The 19,793-nt window shown below is 36.8% G+C and overlaps 1 protein-coding gene across 3 annotated transcripts in view; it reads left to right on the forward strand.

The window, feature by feature from the left end:
- The first annotated feature begins 317 nt into the window (after window positions 1-317).
- Window positions 318-19,793, forward strand: part of fam149a (family with sequence similarity 149 member A) — a 33,748-nt gene continuing 14,272 nt past the window's right edge. Inside the window, exons 1-7 of one of the 3 annotated variants that reach the window (XM_005157250.6) lie at window positions 318-636; window positions 5,981-6,073; window positions 6,195-6,315; window positions 9,845-9,987; window positions 10,825-10,953; window positions 15,733-15,900; window positions 18,778-18,962. In XM_005157250.6, the coding sequence (XP_005157307.3) occupies window positions 431-636; window positions 5,981-6,073; window positions 6,195-6,315; window positions 9,845-9,987; window positions 10,825-10,953; window positions 15,733-15,900; window positions 18,778-18,962 (1,045 nt within the window). In that variant the 5' untranslated portion in view covers window positions 318-430. Of the gene's footprint in view, window positions 637-3,607; window positions 4,405-5,980; window positions 6,074-6,194; window positions 6,316-9,385; window positions 9,512-9,844; window positions 9,988-10,824; window positions 10,954-15,732; window positions 15,901-18,777; window positions 18,963-19,793 lie in introns of those variants that run through there. The other 2 variants (XM_073921972.1, XM_073921973.1) reach the window with 2 other exon arrangements.

Here is a 19,793-nt window from a genome sequence, read left to right on the forward strand (position 1 = left end):
ATCATGTGCAATCGTATAATCTAACTGCTTATCTGAATTACAGTATATGCTAAATCTACAGGACTGTTATATAAATTTACAGCATGCACATTATAACTTAAGTTGTTTACTTGTAAATAAAGTGGCAAAATGAACTGATCCCTTACTGTACCTTTTCATTGGACAATCAATTTAATTATTAAGTAATTATTGCTTTGCAATTCGCTGCATACATCATGTTATTTTGAGAGCTGTCTTCATCAATTGTTAGACTACCGTTGAGCGGTGCAAACTTATGACAATTGGGCATTTTTCACTGTGGTAGTGCCCGGTAAGGTATGCTAATTGAAGACAGTGACGGAGTTCCGTTTTGTGAGTGACAGCTTGTTACCTGCTTTGTCCGTCTAGTGTCTCGTTGTCAGCGCGGTCAGGCTGTCGGTCACGTTTATTAATGCAGGTGACCGTCGAGCGCATCGAGCCGAGCGGCGGCTCTGCCGGCCCGAACTACCTGCACGCTTTTCCGGACCGAAGTTTTCGTTGTGGTTTAGAGTTCGAGAAGTCTCGGCTAGACTCGGAGCGAATACTTCAATGGAAGAAGACAAGAGCAGCTCAGGACAGCATGAGTCCGGTTCGAGAGAGGAGGGATGACAGTTTAAAGTAAGCGGTTTGTCTTTCGCCTTCATGTCTAACATCAATTGTCGTTTTAGAGCATTGACCTGTTGAGTCTTTGTGTTTTCGGCCTGTTTAAGAAAAAAAAAAGTTTTGTCTGTTTCATACACTTGACAACAGAAGACAACATAGGCCTATTGTTGTGATGTTAAAATGAAGCAATAGTCAAAAACTGTGCTCTTTCATGGCAAGACCTTTAATATTTAATTGAATTGTGCTCACTACTTGATAACTAATTAATACAAGACTAATGTCAGGGAATCAGGGTGTAGTCTTTCCTCTGGCACGAGCAGATCTAATGGCTCAATCTACACCAGCATTTAGTTGCGACTGAAGTCTCTCGCTAGAGCTGATCTTTGAAAAAGTACGGAGGTGTAGATTTTGTTTTACTCTAGACTATATCCTATTGAAAATAAGTGCCATTTCAAAGACTTCTCATTTACTCAAAAAAAAAAAAAAAAAAAAATTTAAATAAGGCCTTGGAGATTGTTTCTTTGCTGAGCATTATTAGGCTTAGAGTAAGTTTGTTCTGACTAAATAGCACTTACACAATTAAATAATGAGTAATATTGTACCGCACTAACCATTATAAAGATTTCCTCATTCCACATTTTAATAACTGACTGATATATACAATATTTTATTATTATTTTTATTTACAAACATTTTGAGTACAAATTATGCAACAAATATGCAACAAGTGACTGCTGCAAGTCCACACAAACGGATACCATTAAAAATATGAAATTACTGTTAACCTACATTTTGTATATAAATAACAAAGAAGCATTTTTTCTAATACATTTATATTTTTAAATAATTTCTAAAGTGTTATGTCATAATGAATATACTCAGGGGGTGGCACAGTGGCTCCTTGCAACAAGAAGGTCACTGGTTCGAGTCCCGGCGGGGCCAGTTGGTATTTCTGTGTGGATTTTGCATGTTCTCCCCATGTTTGTGTGGGTTTCCTCCACATGCTCCGGTTTCCACCACAGTCTAAAAACATGCGTTATGGGTGAATTGAATAAACTAAATTGGCCGAAGTGTTTGTAAATGTTCATTTGTGTGATTTATTTATTGACATTTTTAAATTAAATTATGGGACCTTGGTCTCAGCTTAGGCAACTTTTGATGTTGAAGAGTTTAAATAAAAGTGACTTTTGTTGACATTTTATAGATTAAAACAATATTTTTTCTGGTGGCTCAGTGGGTCAGTGGTTATAAGCCTACATTTTGTATATAAATAACAAAGAAGCACATTTTTCTAATATATTCATTCATTCATTTTCTTTTCGGCTTAGTCCTTTTAATAATCTGGGGTCGCCACATCGAACTGAACCGCCAACTTATCCACCTATGTTTTTACGCAGCAGATGCTCTTCCAGCCGTAACCCATCAGTGGGAAACATCCACACACACTCACACACACTCATACACTTTGGTCAATTTTAGCATAAACAATTCACCTGTACCACATGCACCCGGAGGACTCCACATAGAAACGGCAACTGACCCAGCCAAGGCTTGAACCCGCGACCTTCTTGCTTTTAGGTGAATGTGCTACCCATTGCACCACCGCATCGCCTTTTCTAATTCATTTATTTTTTTAAATAGTTTCTAAATATTCATATCATAATGAATATACTCACAAGGAGGCACAGTGGCTCCTCACAGCAAGAAGGTCACTGGTTCGAGGTCCAGTTGGGTCAGTTGGCATTTCTGTGTGGAGTTTGCATGTTCTCCCCATGTTTCTGTGGGTTTCCTCTGCGTGCTCTGATTTTACCCACAGTCCAAAGACATGTGGTATACTTGAACTTAATAAACCAAAATCACCATAGCGTATGTGTGTATGGGTGTTTCCCAGGACTGAGTTGCAGCTGGAAGGGCATCCGCTGTGTAAAACATATGCTAGTTAAGTTGGCAGTTCATTCCACCGTGGCGACCCCTGATGAATAAACGAACTAAGCTGAATGAAAATTAATGAAGGATTATTTCATGCCAAGTAAATTATGAGCAACTGTTAATTAATATGCAGCACTTATTTTTATTGTCCTATGCAAAAATGACAAGGGATGTTGAATGTTATTCAAGTCCTGGAATGGTGTAAAACTTGACATGGTTGTCCTGAATGAAATCACTGTCTGGTCGTGCTTGGTGCTAAAAGGCAGACAAGAGAAAGAATCCATGTCAGTCAGCCGAGGCTTTCTGCTGCCATGCTGGTCATACATGTTTCATTGGGCTCTGGCGGACGACCTGCTGAAATTATTTGCTGCTTGCTCTGTGAGAGAAACCTGAGCTCCTACTGATGCTGGGCTTCCTCAGTGACCCCTGGCAGCCGTGAAAGCCCTCACCCGCTGCTAATTAGTTTTCTCCTTTCTCTGTGCTACTTCTTCTGTAGCCGTGGTGTCAGTTTGTGGTCCCGTGCACATGGAGAGGCTTTGTTTTCTTGTTGACTTGACATAAAATACTTTTTTTTAAAGCGGTCATGTCCTGCGATGACACTGTGCACAATCTAATGGTGTGTTCACTCATGGCATCATGTTTGGTTTGATTTGAATAGTTTTTTGAATAAATGTGATCACTGCTAATCCTTGGTGTGAACCAAACAAGTGGTTCGTGATCAATAAAAACATGGATGTAGGTTATAGGATTGCCCCAATACTCAATATAATATTGAACCATTTGATATGACCTCCATGGTTTAATACACGTATAGATATTGCTTTTTTTGGTTTTGCATTTAAAATTAAAAATATATGTATTTGCATTTCCCTGTCCCCTTAATTTCTCTCTGAACTGGCTCTGTGCAAGTTAGAATGCATGTCCATGCGCTGAAACATGACTCCCCGTCGCTGTGAGTAAATAGGGAGATGCTTTCACATAAAAATTAATTGCATTTCACAATCTTGGAAATGTTCATTCATTCATTTTCCTTCAGCTTAGTCCCTTTATTTATCAGGGGTTGCCACAGCGGAATGAACTGCCAGCATATGTTTACAGCGGATGCCCTTCCAGCTGCAATGTCTTTGGACTGTGGGGGGAAACAAGAGCACACGGTGGAAAACTCTGCACAGAAATGCAAGCTAGGGCTCGAACAAGCTACCTTTTTGTTGTGAGGTGACAGTGCTAATGTAATATAAGCTGTAGCTCACACTCAAAAATGCTGCTTGTTTAAACTATGTATTTAAAATTATCTGAATAAACACAATTCTTTAGTTTTTCAGGACAACTTAATTGTTTTATGTTCAATCCACTTGAATAGTGTGGAACACAGCATTTTTTACAGTTTGAGTGAACATATTTTGGCTTATTTAAACTTTAAATAAGCTGCAGACCAAGAGAGTCTTCCTTTCCTGGGAGGAGCTTATTCTGAATTTTCATTATCGTTTAATATTCACAAAGTTCAGATGCGGATGGATGATAAGGTTTTTGCACCTGTGAATCATCCAGGGGAGGGTGGGGAATATCAGGCACCTGTACTGTGCTACTGTAGTGTGTCCAAACACTCTCTTGATGGAGCTGAAGGAACAGATCCAGGAGGAAGACAAGGACATACTGACCTGCAGAGGACAACAAAGACCACATGTTGCTAATTGGCTTGATAACCACCACTGATAGGAACAATTTACACATGCAAGGTGCACTAGGGTTTGGTTGGCCCTCATCTTTGGCTACATTACCTTCTGTATTCACTAACTACAAGAACAGCTACGGGGCAGCGTGTCTTGGCAGATATGCTGAACTCATTGTAGTTGGGTAAGTTATTTTTGCAGGGTTTTTTGAAGGAAAAATAACGGGAAGTGTTAACATTATGCTTGATTGGAAGTTTGAAAATGTCTTTGTTACATCAGCAATGTTACTCATATGCTTGCTAGAGCTTCAATGATTCTGTAAAAAGCCTCACAGGTTACTGTCATTTGAATTTAAATGTTGAAATATCCTGTAAAGCAACTTTTTTGTGGGTGGAGGGGTTATGGTTATGATCATGACCTATTTTATTCTCAGAGGTCTGGATGAATTATGAAACTATAATAATGGATTTAAACACACTCAAGTCTTTATGTTGTATTGAACAGTGTAAAATATGCACTGACAAGTTTTGAAGAATGAATCAAATAAACATTATGTATTCTTATGTAAATTTTAAATGTCTTTTTAAACTTAGTAATGTTTGTATAATGTATGCATGTTAGAAATTCAGTAATTCCATAGCAATCATCATTAATATTTTTAAATTTTTTTAAATATTTAGTAAAACTTTATTTTTGTGGGTTACAATTATTACTAACAACAATTTAATTCTCAAAGGTCTTCATATATTATGAAACTAAAGCTAGTGAATTCTAAGACACACAATAAAATCTTTCAATTACACAAAACAATGTATTACTTTTACCAAAATGAACTCGAACTTTTACCAATGTTTCGTTTCTCTATACCCTTTACCCATAACGTTTCTTGTTGTCATAGTGATAAATGTAACACTCCCAAATGATTGCATGTATTGTTCTTTGATGTTGTACTGTTTAAAATATTCATGACATAATTGTCAGATAGATTAGCAGCAGTTTGAGACAAAGAGTGAAAGCTTGGAGGCGACAGCATCATGTGACCTTGCACAGTACCTGATGGTGGATACGCTTTTCATAACAAAAGCCCTTTTCACTCTTCGACCTTGATTAGTTTCGGTCTCAATGGTCTTACCATGCACAAATATTATAAGGTTATAAAAGCTATGCATACACTGTAAAAAGCAATTAGTTGACTTATTTATTTTGAAAAGTGAGTAAACCTGATGCTTTTGATTAGTTGACTTTACTTAAAAATAGTGAAACCATTGTCTTAAACACTCAACAACACTGGTTTAAACTACTTATTTAAAATAAGTTAAAACAAAACAATTCTTAGGGCTGTTTTTGGAGACAACTTAATTGTTTTGTGTTCCACCCAATTAAATTTGTAAAAACAATTAAGTTTACTTAATCAATTTGTGTCGAGACAACATGAAGAAATTGCATGGAACCTGGCAATTTTAATTAAATAAACTATGTGCATAATTATAAAAATTAAGTCAACTCAACCAAGTTACCACAGGTTTACTCTCTTTTTTAAGCAAAGTAACACCTTGATTTTCACAGTGTTAATAATTGTAAATAAAATGAAATGGCAGAATGCATTTTAAATAGGTTTAAATAGAATTCTGGCCACACATAGAATGCTGTTTATTGTGCATTTAATTCAGCAGGTCTCTGAAGGCATCACTGCAGCATAAATGGAGCTTTTCATTAACTGAATGATCGATTTTCATTCTTATTCCCTTATCATGCATTAGGAAAAAGCTGCTCAATGAACCCGACAAAAGCATCAATTCAGTGCCTGCCCCGTTCACCAGGAGTGTCAGCAGGGTACTAAAAAGTGGCCTCAGGTAATGTGACTATTATATTTGTTTCAGAATATTCACACCTTATTGTGAGGTTTTATGTCTGTAATGTACACAAGCATTATTGACCTCTGAAAGTATTAATATTTTTGCTTAATTTCTTTAGTGTCTCATCATGTGGTCAGTCATCTACTCCTGTGAGTCACCTCCCGTCCCGCTCAGGAAGTCCATGCACTGGTCCTGGGCTCTCCACAGAGCACAGCTCCATCTGCTCATGGAGATATGATGTAATGCTTTTCTGCTGATTCCAGATGCTTTGTAGTTCAGCAAAGTTCAGCTCCTGTTTAGTTCATGAATTTGAATTAGAATGACAGGGTTTTAACTGAATTGAAAATACTGAAATATGAATTGGAGTTATGAGTGTATTCAATTTCAATTATCTGATACACTTAAAAATATTGTGTATAATATTTTATAAAAATGATTCTATATTACAGTTGAAATCAGAATTATTACCCCCCCTTTTATTTTTTTCCCCAATTTCGGTTTAACAGAGTGAAGATGTTTTCAACACATTTCTAAACATAATAGTTTTTTTGACTGATTTATTTTATCTTTGCATGATGACATTAAATATTATTTTACTAGATATTTTTCTAGACACTTCTATACAGCTTAAAGTGACATTTAAAGGCTTAACTAGATGAGACTAGGTTAGTTAGGTTAACTAGGCAGGATAGGGCAATTAGGCAAGTTATTGTATAACAATGTTTTTTTTTTTTCTGTAGACTATCGAAAAAATATTGCTTAAAGGGGCTAATAATTTTGACCTTATGGTGTTTAAAAAATTAAAAACTGCTTTTATTCTAGTCGAAAAAAAACACTTTCTCCAGAAGAAAAGATATTATCAGACATACTGTGTAAATTTCCTTGCTTTGTTAAACATGATTTGGGAAATATGTAAAAAAGAAAAAAAAATTCAAAGGGGGTTATATAATTTCGGATTTTAACTGTATATAAATTTAATTATATTATAATTATTAATTCATATTTTTTTATTTGATAATTAGAATGTTGTAAAGATAAACAATGTGTAAAGCATTTATAATTAAAGGTTTGTTCAATATGTTAACTTTAAAAAAAAACTTTCAGAACGTAATACTTTTACCAAGCAAGGATTAATAAAATTGATCAAAACAGTAAGGATGACAGTAAAGATGTAATCTTACAAAAGCTAAATGCAGTTCTTTGTTTATCAGAAAAATCTGAAAAAAAAAAAAAAGATTTGGTTCAATTAAACTTGTTTAAAAGCCTGAACTCACTCGGGAAGGCAAAATGGTTCGCAGGATTTATCAAAACACATAGATTTATTTACAAACACTCACTTAACCGGACATCAATAATACAGAAGACACAGGAACGACAAGTCACAACTGAGAACACACATGGGGAGGGTCACATGGTGAGAACAAACGGAACACAGGATGGAAAAGAGGAGGTGGCCAGGGAGGAGTCACATAAGGGGGGAGGCTGGAAGGGAGGTGTAGCAGGAGGTGTAGGACCCAGGGTGGAGTCAACGGAGGTTGGAGCCATGGAGGAGGAGTGATTGCCAACTCCAACGGGCCAACCGTGGGAGACGCTGCAGCTAGGGGTGGAGCCCAAGAAGGCGAAGGAGAGCCGTAGGGCAAAGGTGATGTCGAGGTCCTGGAGGGCTACGGTGGAGCCGATGGCTCACCTGACCGAAGCGACGACACAGGTCCGAAAGCCCATGGCATAGCCAGAGCGGCAGTGGACCGAGGAATAGCTGGAGAGAAGGAGGGGCTCAACGGAGCTGACAGGATGGAGGTACGAGGCATAGTTGGTAAAAGGTGGAGGCAGGGCAACGACTGACCAAGGCAGAGTCTAGGGACAAGGGAGCCTGGTGGAGCTGATGGTCCATGGAGGAGATGAGTGAGGAGAGAGCCAACATGGAGCCGTTGGGTCGGAAGGCCGAGGCGGAGTCCGTAGCTAGAAGGGCAGAGGAGATGACGTTGGGGGACAGCCTCTGGTTGTCGAAGTAGATAGGCAGACCCTCTGTGTGACCTCCACGCTTGAAGCTGGAGGATGAGCTGAGGGACTGGCTGACTGTCATAGTGCTGGAGTTGGCTAAATGGCTATGGGTGACGACATCGGCGGAGGTGAAGAGGGTGGGATGCTGCTCATGACCCTGGAGCTATCATCTTTGGTGATCAACTTGGCTGAAAGTCTGTCTGTGAACAGCTTCTTGGAACTCAGAATCAAACATTTGCTGTCTGGTAACAGCGGAAGGGATATGATTTCTCTCCAGTAGTTGATGAGCAGTAGGGTTTGGTCCAGTGACAGCTCACCCTCTGCTGTGGGTAGGTGGGCGGGACTCTTGCTCGACCCCTCGATGTCCACCAGGACTCTTAAGCAGGTCGCACACCAGAAGCGCCGCTCGGCGGCACGCCGCGCAGCGCCACGCAGTGCCATGTATTTTAGAATTCTAAACATAGGTTTCTATCAGGATACACACACCGGCGCCGCAAGTCGGCGGCTGTCGGCGGCGCCCGGCGACGGCTCAGGACGCAGTTCATTTTTCAGCCGCGCCACAGAGCGCCATCTGATTAGTTTCATGTTAAATATCATTCGAATGTGCGCGTTTGGTGTGCGATACTTTAAACTGTCATGTACGCGCCGTGTCGCGGCGCCGAGCGGCGCTTCTGGTGTGCGACCTGCTTTACTTTCAACGTTGTTGCCAGCTCACACACCTGGTCAGATGATTGTTTGAGCTCCTCTTGCTCAATGATGTTCCTGTCGCTCTTGATGGCTCACATACCACGGGTGTTCTCCATCCCGGATGGTAGTTGGGCTGGTCTGTATGGTCCTAGTGGCTGCTTTCCCCCTGCTTCATCGTGAGGATCAGGAATTCTGGGGTGTAGATAGAATCCACGGATAAGCAAGGGAAAGGAAAAGAAAATACTTGGGGTAAAAAAAAAAAAAGATTATAAAAATAAGAAGGGAAAACATGCCAGACTTTTCTGTTTTTTTGGGTCCTGTATTATGTAACGCCTTGACTCACTCAGAAAGGCTAAAAAGATTGCAGGATTTATCAAAACACGTAGATTTATTTACAAACACTCACTTGAAAGGACATTGATAATACAGGAGACAAAAGAAGACAAGACACAACTGAGAATGCCGGACAAGGAACTAACTGAACACAGAGACTTAAATACACAGGAGATGATTAAACTGAGACACAGGAGATGAGACACAGGTGAAAATAATCAACATTAACAAATGGCGGGAACCGGAACAAAGAAGCACATATGGAAGGTCACATGTTGAAAACAAACTGAACACAGGATTTGATGATTGTAACTGTTTTAGACATTTTTAATCATCATAAATGATTCTTAAGCTACAAACCAGTGACTTCTATACTGTACGATCATGTTACACTGAAGGCTGGAGCAAATAATGGTATTAAAATGTAAAATAACAGTGTTAATTTCATTTTAATTTGACTTAAATTTAAATTTTAATTACAATATCAAATTCTATTTGCACCATTAGTTTTGAAAATATCTTGGAAATGAACTAGAATGCAAAATGAATTTGCTGAGTAGAACACAACATGCTATGTATTATACTTGCACCACATAAACACATGAGAGACATCATCTATAACAGAAATTTTATCTCTTTATCATTCTTTTTTAAAACTCCCATTTTTCTGTTTTCAGTGTCTTTGTCTAACTGTTGTGTTCCAGCTGTGAAATTTAAACTGTAGTGTCGGGTTTGGTTGGTGTGCAGGAGTTTGAACGGGCAAATACACAGCATGTGCGGCAGCTCTTTAACTCTGTGGATGAGCTTCTGTATGAGGGGAGAGTCAGCAGCCGCTCAGAGTCTCTGCAGGAGGAGTGTGAGGAGTGGAATGGACACACTCCACATCTCAGGTATACAGCTCTTTTAAGTGATGGATGGTTTGTGAATGGAGAAACCTGACTGCTCTCTAACTTTTGAAAAAGGGTTAGCCAAATTTTCAATTTAAAACATCACTAAATTAAACCAAGCTTTTTTTGTAGAAAAAAGTTACATTTAGCAAATTACCCTGACAAAGTATCATGATTTCTTAAAAAAAATAATTTTTGTTTTGTTTTTACATTAGGAAGGGTGGCTACAGTGACTTATTTTTATTGTCTTACAAAATCATTATTCAGATGATTCAGTCAAAAACACTTATTCATTCTGGAATGATGCTGGCGATATTCTAAAATACATACATTTTAGATATGGACAAATGTACAGGGTTGTATAGCCATGGGTTTGGGTAAAATAATATTTGTTTTTCTAAGAAGGTCTGAAAATGTTTCTTTTAAATTTGAGATAAAAATATGATCAGTTAGAGCAGTGTTTCTCAAACACATTCCTGGAGAACCACCAGCCCTGCACCTTTTTCATGTCTCCTTAACCAAACATGCCTGATTCCGACCATCAGCTTATAAGCAGAGTCTGAAAAACCTGTAATGGTGTGACAGACAATGGAGACATCCAAAACATGCAGTGTTGGTGGTCCTCTAGGAAGGTGGTTGAAAAAACACTCGTTTAGAACATTTTATTTCACAAATATTGTCAAAATAAAAAATGTTTTTATTTGTTGTGAAGAAAATTCAGGTAAAATTCCACAAAATACTGTTTTATTTTAGCTCTTCTAAAGTTAAAACATCAATATTGTGTAATCAAAATTAATATATACATTTGCTATGTTCCCCATGTTTCCCCATTGACCACAGAATTTTAGGGAATCAGATGGAGGCTCCCAAACAAGAGGGTGTTCAGTACATCTGTAGACGAGAGTCCAGTGCCAGAACCTCCTCCTTCACCACATCCACCTGCCTGGACAAGAGAGAAGACCATAGCAAGTAAGCCCTTTAATAATATATTAGTTTAAAAAGAAGCTTAAAAAGAAAAAACAAAACAAAAAACAACACAATAGGTTAGATTTACTGTTTACTCAGACTTAACCAGATTAGCTTCTGAATTGCATTGGTTTTAAGGATTTGAGTTGTCAACAAAGAAATTGTTATGGTTTAAACCACAGATGTTAAACTCAATTCCTAGAGGGCCACAGGTCTGCACAGTTTACTTCTACTCCTAATTAAACACACCTGATCAAACTAATTGAGTTAGTTTATATCCAGCTTAAACCAGCCTAGGCTTGTTGGCTGGTTTTAGCTGGTCGACCAGGCTGGTTTTAAAGGGGTTTTGGCCATTTCCAGGCTGGTTTCCAGCCATTTCCAGCCTGGTCTTAGCTGGTCAGGCTGGGAGATGACCAGCTAAAACCAGCTTGACCAGCCTAGCCAAGCTGGGAGTCCAGCCAAAACCAGCTATATCCAGCTTAAACCAGGCTGGTCAAGCTGGTTTTAGCTGGATTTGGCTGGCAATTTTCCAGCCTGACCAGCTAAGAGCAGGCTTGAAATTGGCTGGAAAATGGCTGGAAACCCCTTTAAAACCAGGTTGGTCAACCAGCTAAAACCAGCCAACCAGCCTAGGCTGGTTTAAGCTGGGTTTTTCAGCAGGGATTGCATTGAGCAGTGATGGAGGTTAGTCTGTCTCCCTGTAAAACTTGTTAAGTAAGAACAGAAACAAACAGCATTTTTTCCTCAAACACTTGCATATTTTGTTTGAGCCATAAGTCACATACATTTAGTAAATTAAACACATGGACATTAATGATGGATGATGGGAAAAGTCTGATGGCCTTCCTTCATTTTGACTAGATTATATTGAGGATCTTACACACTGTTGTTTTGCAATTGATTTTTTGTAATAGGCTTATACTAATACAATTTTTTGTATAAAAAACCCCATAAGATAAATAATGTTAAAGTCTTCATATTCATTTTTGAATTTATCATCATAAGAACTTTACCTAAAGCCTGGCTCAGACTATGTGAATTTTTAATAATGCTATAAAATTGCATCTCTTCAGACTATGCAAACATGATCCCCATGTCACACTGTATGAACTCAGTTGTCATAATATCAGATTGAATTGCATTCAAAATGCATCAAAACACAAATACATACACACTCGGTACTCATCTGTAGACAGAAGTCATCAATCTGTGACACGTTTATTAACCAGCGTTCTGAAATCATACCTCACAGCAAATATAAACACTTTGTAGAGTTAATTTTACTCATAACAAGCCTTGATCATAAAACCAGAAAAAAAGCTGTTTCTACATTTCCTCAAGGCGCGCTGGTTGCGTCATCAGGTTCAGTGCTTCTATTGGTTCTTGTTTTGACATTTGCCTTAGTCACACTGAAGAAAAATGTCTGAACTCTTCTGACAATGCTAAAACTTCATCGTGATGGAATTTTTTATAACAACTGACATTAATTGGGCTGTCAGTGAACATTTCAAACTAATGATTAAAGACCACTTATGTTAATAATCTGAAAAAATTGAATTAATAAATTTGTCTCAGAAAACCAAATCTTGGACAGAATTGTACAGTGTGAGGTGTGCTGGGATGTCAAGTTAGCAACAGAACATGAATATTTTTTCTACCTTTATGAGATTCTTTCTTCTGTTAAACCCCAAAAAAGATATTTTGAATAATGCTGGTTGCTGGCATTCATCAATGTACTGTGGAACTCAGTGGGTGCCATCAACCATATAAGCATTTTTCAAAATAACTCAAATGATGGATTGGATTTTGTGCAAAATATTCATTCATTACTTTTAGTCATACAAATAAGAGTTAAACATCATTTGTTACTGTATATAGTTTACATATTTGTGTATACCTACAATAACAAAATATTGCTCACAATATGCACTTTCTGCCATCTCAGTTTTCTTGAAGTCGTGCAGTGTCTTTACCTCGATTACTATCCACATCCATTAATACTTAATTAGCAAGATGCTGGTTTGTTTTATCCAGCAGTGAAGCGTAACGTAGATTGTGTATCATCTGGCCATGCCGAGCTGGGAAGTTCTGATGTTCTGTTCAGTTTGTATTTCATACAGAGGGCTCACACTTATCAGAAATAATCACAGAATATGGCAGAGCTTATGTTTAAAGTAAAACACTCTCTGGAATAAATAATTGACTGAAAACAGTTTGCGTGCAATGTTGTATGTAATTAGTTACAAAGTAACTAATTACACCCAACACTAATTACTGTAATTAAATTATTTACACATTGAAAAGTGTAAGGGATTACTTTTCATTGTAAGTAATTCAGTTATGGTTACTTGTAAAGTACTCACCTTAAATACTGTAAATAAATTCAACAATTCTGTATAAAACTATTCAGAGAAGCAGTGTAATTGTATTTTTATATTTAGAAGATTTCTGATTTTCAACTATAGAAGATTATATTTGTTAGGATAATTAAACATGCTACTGCCAAGAAACAATGAAGTGAATAAAAAAATTTAATGGCAATATATGCTATGCATGAAATATGTTGTTATTGTTTTGAAACGTTTCCTGTTTTGATGCATATGAAGTTTACCTTTTCTTATTACTTTTCCCTGTTTAATTTCTAATTTAAACAATTAAACTTTTAATTTAAATTGCCAATGAACTGACATTTAAAGGGGTTTGAAGTAGTATTGAGTCAAGTAATTGAGTAATTAAATTACTTTACAAACAAAGCAGTTAGGAAAATAATTTAAACCTATTTTACCACTTTGACTAGATGTAAGATAAGCCTTCGTTGTCTCCAAAAATGTGTCAGTTAAAGTTTAGCTCAAAATGCCCATCATATAAATTTATCATAGTCTTCAGAATCTGCCCATTTTGTTGTCTTTAGGTGTTTTAGTAGCATGTGGCTCTAAATCCAAATGAGCTGCTTCTCCCCGCCCACTAGTCACATGTGCATGTCTGCTTCATGGCAACTGCCTATCAATTCGGTGAGCAGGGAAAACCACAATCCTATTTCACGTTGCGCTGGGCCTCAAAATCACTGGGATTTGGGTCCTACTGTATTTTAACGTCAGGAAATTAAAAAAAAAGAGAGACTTGGGTTTATATGACTCCAGCATGACAGTGGGCACACTATAGTGTACTTACAAAGATGTCTGTCCAAACAGCTTACAAATGATTTTCGTCATATAGGTGCCCCTCAAATAAAATTTGTATTATGCAGTTATTAATTAAGGAGATTAAATAAAAAAAAATAAAAATCAATCTAGGGTTATAAGCCACACAGGTTTTTTGAAAATTCAATCATGACCACAAAAATGCACTTTAAACAGCATTTGACTGCAGTTTCTTGTTAAAATGAATGCTAAGGGGCAGCATAGCCCTACAACTTTTATTCATTTTTTTAACAAATTATATTTACTCAGACATATTATCAATGAACAAATAATTATTTCCATGCATTTCTTTGCACAACACCAAACAAAGACCACAGAACACTTTAATAATGACAACTTTTCTGGTGTCGTCAGTTTGCTCAGTATCTTACTTTATACATTACCATACTTATGATGTAGAGCAATTGAGTTTAGTCCTGTATAACACCATTTCTCACAAAACCATGATCACAGTGTACTTTAATCTTATGTTTGCACTATTCGTTGAGTTTAGGAAAACTAACCTTTTGGTCTAGGTCATCTGACAAGCCCTGTACAACAAAACATACCCTGAGTAACATATTTCCAGTTTGCAAAAATTGAGACAGTGCCCTCTAGTGGAATTGTCATCTCAAAAATGTGGCAGCAGCAGCAACATATTTCAGGTTCTTAAAAACGTAGGCCGAGGCACATACTTTTAATGAGCCCTGGGTTGACTACATGAGTTTGCACCTTTGTTGATACTCACCTTCTATCTTAAAATAACCCAGATGTGACACAGTAAAATATGTTGTTGATGCAATTTGGTGTGCTTCTGTAATTTTTTGTTCTTTAATGAGTTAAATGGCGCTAGATTGTTTCAACTCATTGTATTGTTGAAAGATTGCTTAAAAATAGGAAGAAATTTTGATGAATGAATGAAGGCAGAGAAGAAAATGAGACACATTGACACCCTAAAGACATTCCATGTGACCAGAAGTGAAGTAAAGTCATTTTGAGGAGGCAAGGTTATGATATTTGATAAAAGGGCAAATTAATTTGTACGAAATGATGAACGGCACAGACACATCATTTATAACATGCACTATTATTTAAATATAAAAATAAGAAGATAATTTCATGGCGACTTTAATAATCTTATACACTAACAAGTTAAAACTGACAGCCTTGTTAGCAAGTGATGCCAGTACAATTTAAACCAATGTTGATGATAATTGTTTGTCATTTTATATAATTCATCACAGTGTTTTCTTTATCACTGAACTTTTTAAGGTCGGTCTTATCTAACAACAACTACGAAAAAATGTTTGTGGGCTCTTTATCTTAATTAATGGGTTCACTCTATTGATTGGTTTCTGGGCTTAGCTTGACTGCACTTATCTATTGTTTTGAAGTATGCACTGAAGCCTATCATACATTATACATCTGATATACCACATAAAATCAACCCTAAGGGATGAGGCCTCTCACCTGATTAAAAATATGCAATATGTTATGAAGACACTGCACTGAACGTGTCCGCAGGCGATGCATTTATCAGTCTGGTCTGGCCATAGTAAGACTTTGCGTCCTTCCTCATTTCTCTCTTTCTTTCTGCCTGCAGGCTGTATGTCGCAGGTCGAAGTTTGGCTTTGGGCCTTTGGTGTGAGCCGTCGGTCCGGAGCTCCAGCTCTCCGCCATCTGAGCATTTACTCTCTTTTACTGAGGAAGAGGAGGTGTATGAAGCAGAGGGCAGCATTGAGGAGTTTCTGGCTTATGATCGAAAAGAAATGTACATCATTTGTTGCCTTTTTCTTCATCTCTTTTCTATATATATGCAAAAGGTTTGCTTGTATACTAGATTTTTTTAGACACTATTACAAGTATGTTTCAATTTGTCCAGTGTTAAGTTCACAATGGAACCTGCTTTTAGAAGCATTGCATTTGGTAAAAAGTAAAATAACAAGAAAATTATAAAATATAATTGATATGGAGGTTTTTTTTAATTAGATTTTCTTTTAATTAGGAGGTGTTTTAACTGTGCTGAAAGAAAAAGGAAAAGTTAAAAATAAAATTAAGAACAAAGAAGCATTCAAAACTTTTAAAAAGTTTACTATGATTAAAAGAATTTATTCGATTTAGCGAAGACATGTTAAACTGAAAAAGTATCTGACAAATGTTTATAACTAGAAATAATAATATTTTTAAATACTTTTACCACAGTTATTCAGTTTAATATAAATTAATTTCTTGTTCTTTACCTTTACAACATACACTTACTGGGACTTTTATTAAGTACACCTGTCCAACTGCTCGTTAATGCAAATATCTTATCAGCCAATCACATGACATCAACTCAATGCAAGCCGATCTGCTGCAGTTCAAACTGAGCATCAGAATTGGGAAGAAAGGTGATTTAAGTGACTTTAAACATGGCATGGTTGTTGGTGTCAGACGAGCTGATCTGAGTATTTCAGAAATTGCTGATCTACTGGGATTTTTTCACACAACCGACTCTAGAATGATCCGAAAAAGATAATTTGTCCAGTTTTTTTTTTTTTTATTCAGCCAATTATATTTCCAAGGTCAGAAGAGAAGAGTAAAGGCGGACGCACAAGCCTTCACAGCAACATAGACACGTTCAAATGGTATTAAAAGTGTCACAATGTATTTATAAGGGATATTTCTCCCACAAATGTCATTTCAGTCTTCATGCAATGATGCATTTGCGGCTGCGAAATCACATGAGGTGAATGTGAGCTGTTTGACTACCGAGAACGTGTGCGTGCACATCATTCACGACTACTTTAGTGAACAGAACCTGTATAGGCTGTGAATAACAAGTAATCAAGTTGAAAATAACATTCAGTTTGTTGCACGGAGCATTCGTTTGCGAGCCATGCTGAAAGAATGATTTGCATGTGTGTTTTTTTTTTTCTCAGAGTGACGGCAGCCATGAGCCGCACTAAGAAGTAAAAGAGAATCTGGTGTTACACAAAATTCTGTGATGATCGTATTCTGTGACCCTAGTGGGCACTGTTCTGCACTGTTTGGCTGGAACTCGCTTCCACAGGCACCGGCGCGCACATCATTTATATGATCATAATGCATTTTGCAGTTACGACAAATGCATTACGACAAGCATTTGATATGTTTTTTTTTTTCATAGCTAACACAAAGTGTTGTGCATGAAAATAAATGTTTACTGTATCAGTAAAACTAGCCTATATAATGTTGAATATAATGCAAGAAGGAATCACAAAATCTTATTTTACTAGTGAAAACTAATAGTCTAATAATGCTGTCAATGACAGATGACAAGCATGTCGCAAATATTTAATAATTCAACATCAGAATTTTGAATAGTTATATTCTGATGTCATAATTTAACTGTAAATTAACAAACAGGATGTATTGAAAGTCTGTTCAAGTCCACCATAATGACTATACAAAACTTTTAACATTTTAACCAACAGTAGACCTACACATAGGCCTATTATTATTATTATTATTATTATTATTATTATTATTATTATCATTTTACCATATGCTTGAGAATTAACAATAATAATAGCCTACCAATATTAACCTTTATTTTACATCTACAGAATCGTGAGAAAATCGTGATCTTGATTTTAAGCCAAAAAAAATGTCATTCACATTTTAGCCAGAATCGTGCAGCTCTAGCAGAAGAGCATCCCTGATGGGCTACAACAGCAGAAGACCACACAGGTGCCACTCTTTTCAGCTAAGAACAGGAAACTAAGGCTACAAATCGCACAAGCTCACCAAAATTGGACAATAGAAAATTGGAAAAACGTTGCCTGGTCTGATAGATCTCAATTTATGCTGCGATATTGGGATGGTAGGGTCAGAATTTTGCATCAACAACTTGAAAGCATGGACCCATCCTGACTTGTATCAACGGTTCAGGCTGGTGGTGGTTGTGGTGAAATGGTGTGGGGGATATTTTCTTGGCACAATTTGGGTCCATTAGTACCATCTGAGCATCATGTCACTGCCACAGCCTGAGTATTGTTGCTGACTATGTCCATCCCTGTATGACCACAGTGTACACATCTTCTGGGTACTTCCAGCAGGATAACGCACCTTGTCATAAAGGGCAAATCATCTCAGACTGGTTTCTTGACAATGAGTTCACTGTACTCAAATGGCCTCCACAGTCACCAGATCTCAGTCTATTAGAGCACCTTTGGGATGTGGTGGAACAGAAGATACACATCATCGATGTGCAGCCGACAAATCTGCAGCAACAAAATTTCTAAGGAATATTTCCAGTACCTTGTTGAATGCCATAAAGAATTAAGGCAAAAGAGGGTCCAACCTGGTACTAGTAAGGTGTACCTAATAAAGTGACCGGATCTCTAATATGGCACATTTAAAATCTTATAATGTTTATATTAAGGAGGGTCTGAAATAATTGCACATAAAATAATTGCATGTAAAAATATCAAACTATGAATTTTTTCCAATATATTATAAAATATATCCTTAAAAAACACTTCATGAGATTTAAAACAAATATGACAACTTGCACACACAAAAAATTTATTAAATATGACCATGAATTGTTAATAGTGTGCAGTTGTTTTATGGCATCAGAATGGAAAACTAAGTGCTAATTCTTACGTAATTCTATCGATTGTAGGGAAGAAGAGGAGGGGGATCAGAGGAAGTCCTCATCCGTGGCCCTGAGGAGTGGAGTTCCTCCAGTGTCTCCTCATGCCTGCATTCGTGACGCAGTGGCAGACGAGCTGTTTGATGACGTGTGGAGGGAAGTGCTGGGTCTGCTGGAAGAGCTCGTACACAAGTACTGGGAAAAACAACTGCCCGGTATGTGTCCCTGTTATTTAGACCAGCACAATTAGCTGACAGTATATGTGTGTGACTGATAGATAATAGGTTATTCAAGAACACAAAGTGCTTTGTGGATTTAAGTCGAGACATGTATACTTCCATTTAAAAGTCTAGAGTGTATATATATATATATATATATATATATATATATATATATATATATATATATATATATATATATATATATATATATATGTTTGTCTCTTGGTATTAAAGTAAAACACCATTAAAATAAGTTTTATTAAACATATTTACATACATTTATTTACTGCCATCGGTACTGCTTGGTAACTACTCAGAAATATATTTTATTACTTTTTAAGGGGTCTAACCAATTAAATATGCATAATACCACTGTTGTTGTTTTTTAATGACATTTTCATTTATTATTTTTGATTTTTAAAGTCTCAAATACCATACCAGGCACCTAATTATAATTCTAATTTATTTGGCCCAAATAAAGCAGACAAAGATGATATGTGGCAACACAATAAGTATTTAAGTATAATGGAAGCCTTTTAATAAGAATGTTTGACATTTTGCTTAAATAGCACTGGAATTAATTATTGGAGATTTTATTCATTTTAATACACAGGAGTTTTTGTCCTGCAGGCTCAAGAAAAAGTATTTTTTGTTCCTAAAATTGATGAATGCATTAACACAGCCATAATGATTACAAAAGCTAAAAAGCATTCATTTAATTATTTAAAGTATATGTTTGGAGACTGGATCTAATCTAATATAATAAATATAATATGCCATCATAATTTAACCCAAGCTAGAATATTTGTGCTTTTTCAACCTTTT

Source organism: Danio rerio, chromosome 14 (genome assembly GCF_049306965.1).
Source record: "Danio rerio strain Tuebingen ecotype United States chromosome 14, GRCz12tu, whole genome shotgun sequence".
Lineage (NCBI taxonomy): Eukaryota > Metazoa > Chordata > Actinopteri > Cypriniformes > Danionidae > Danio > Danio rerio.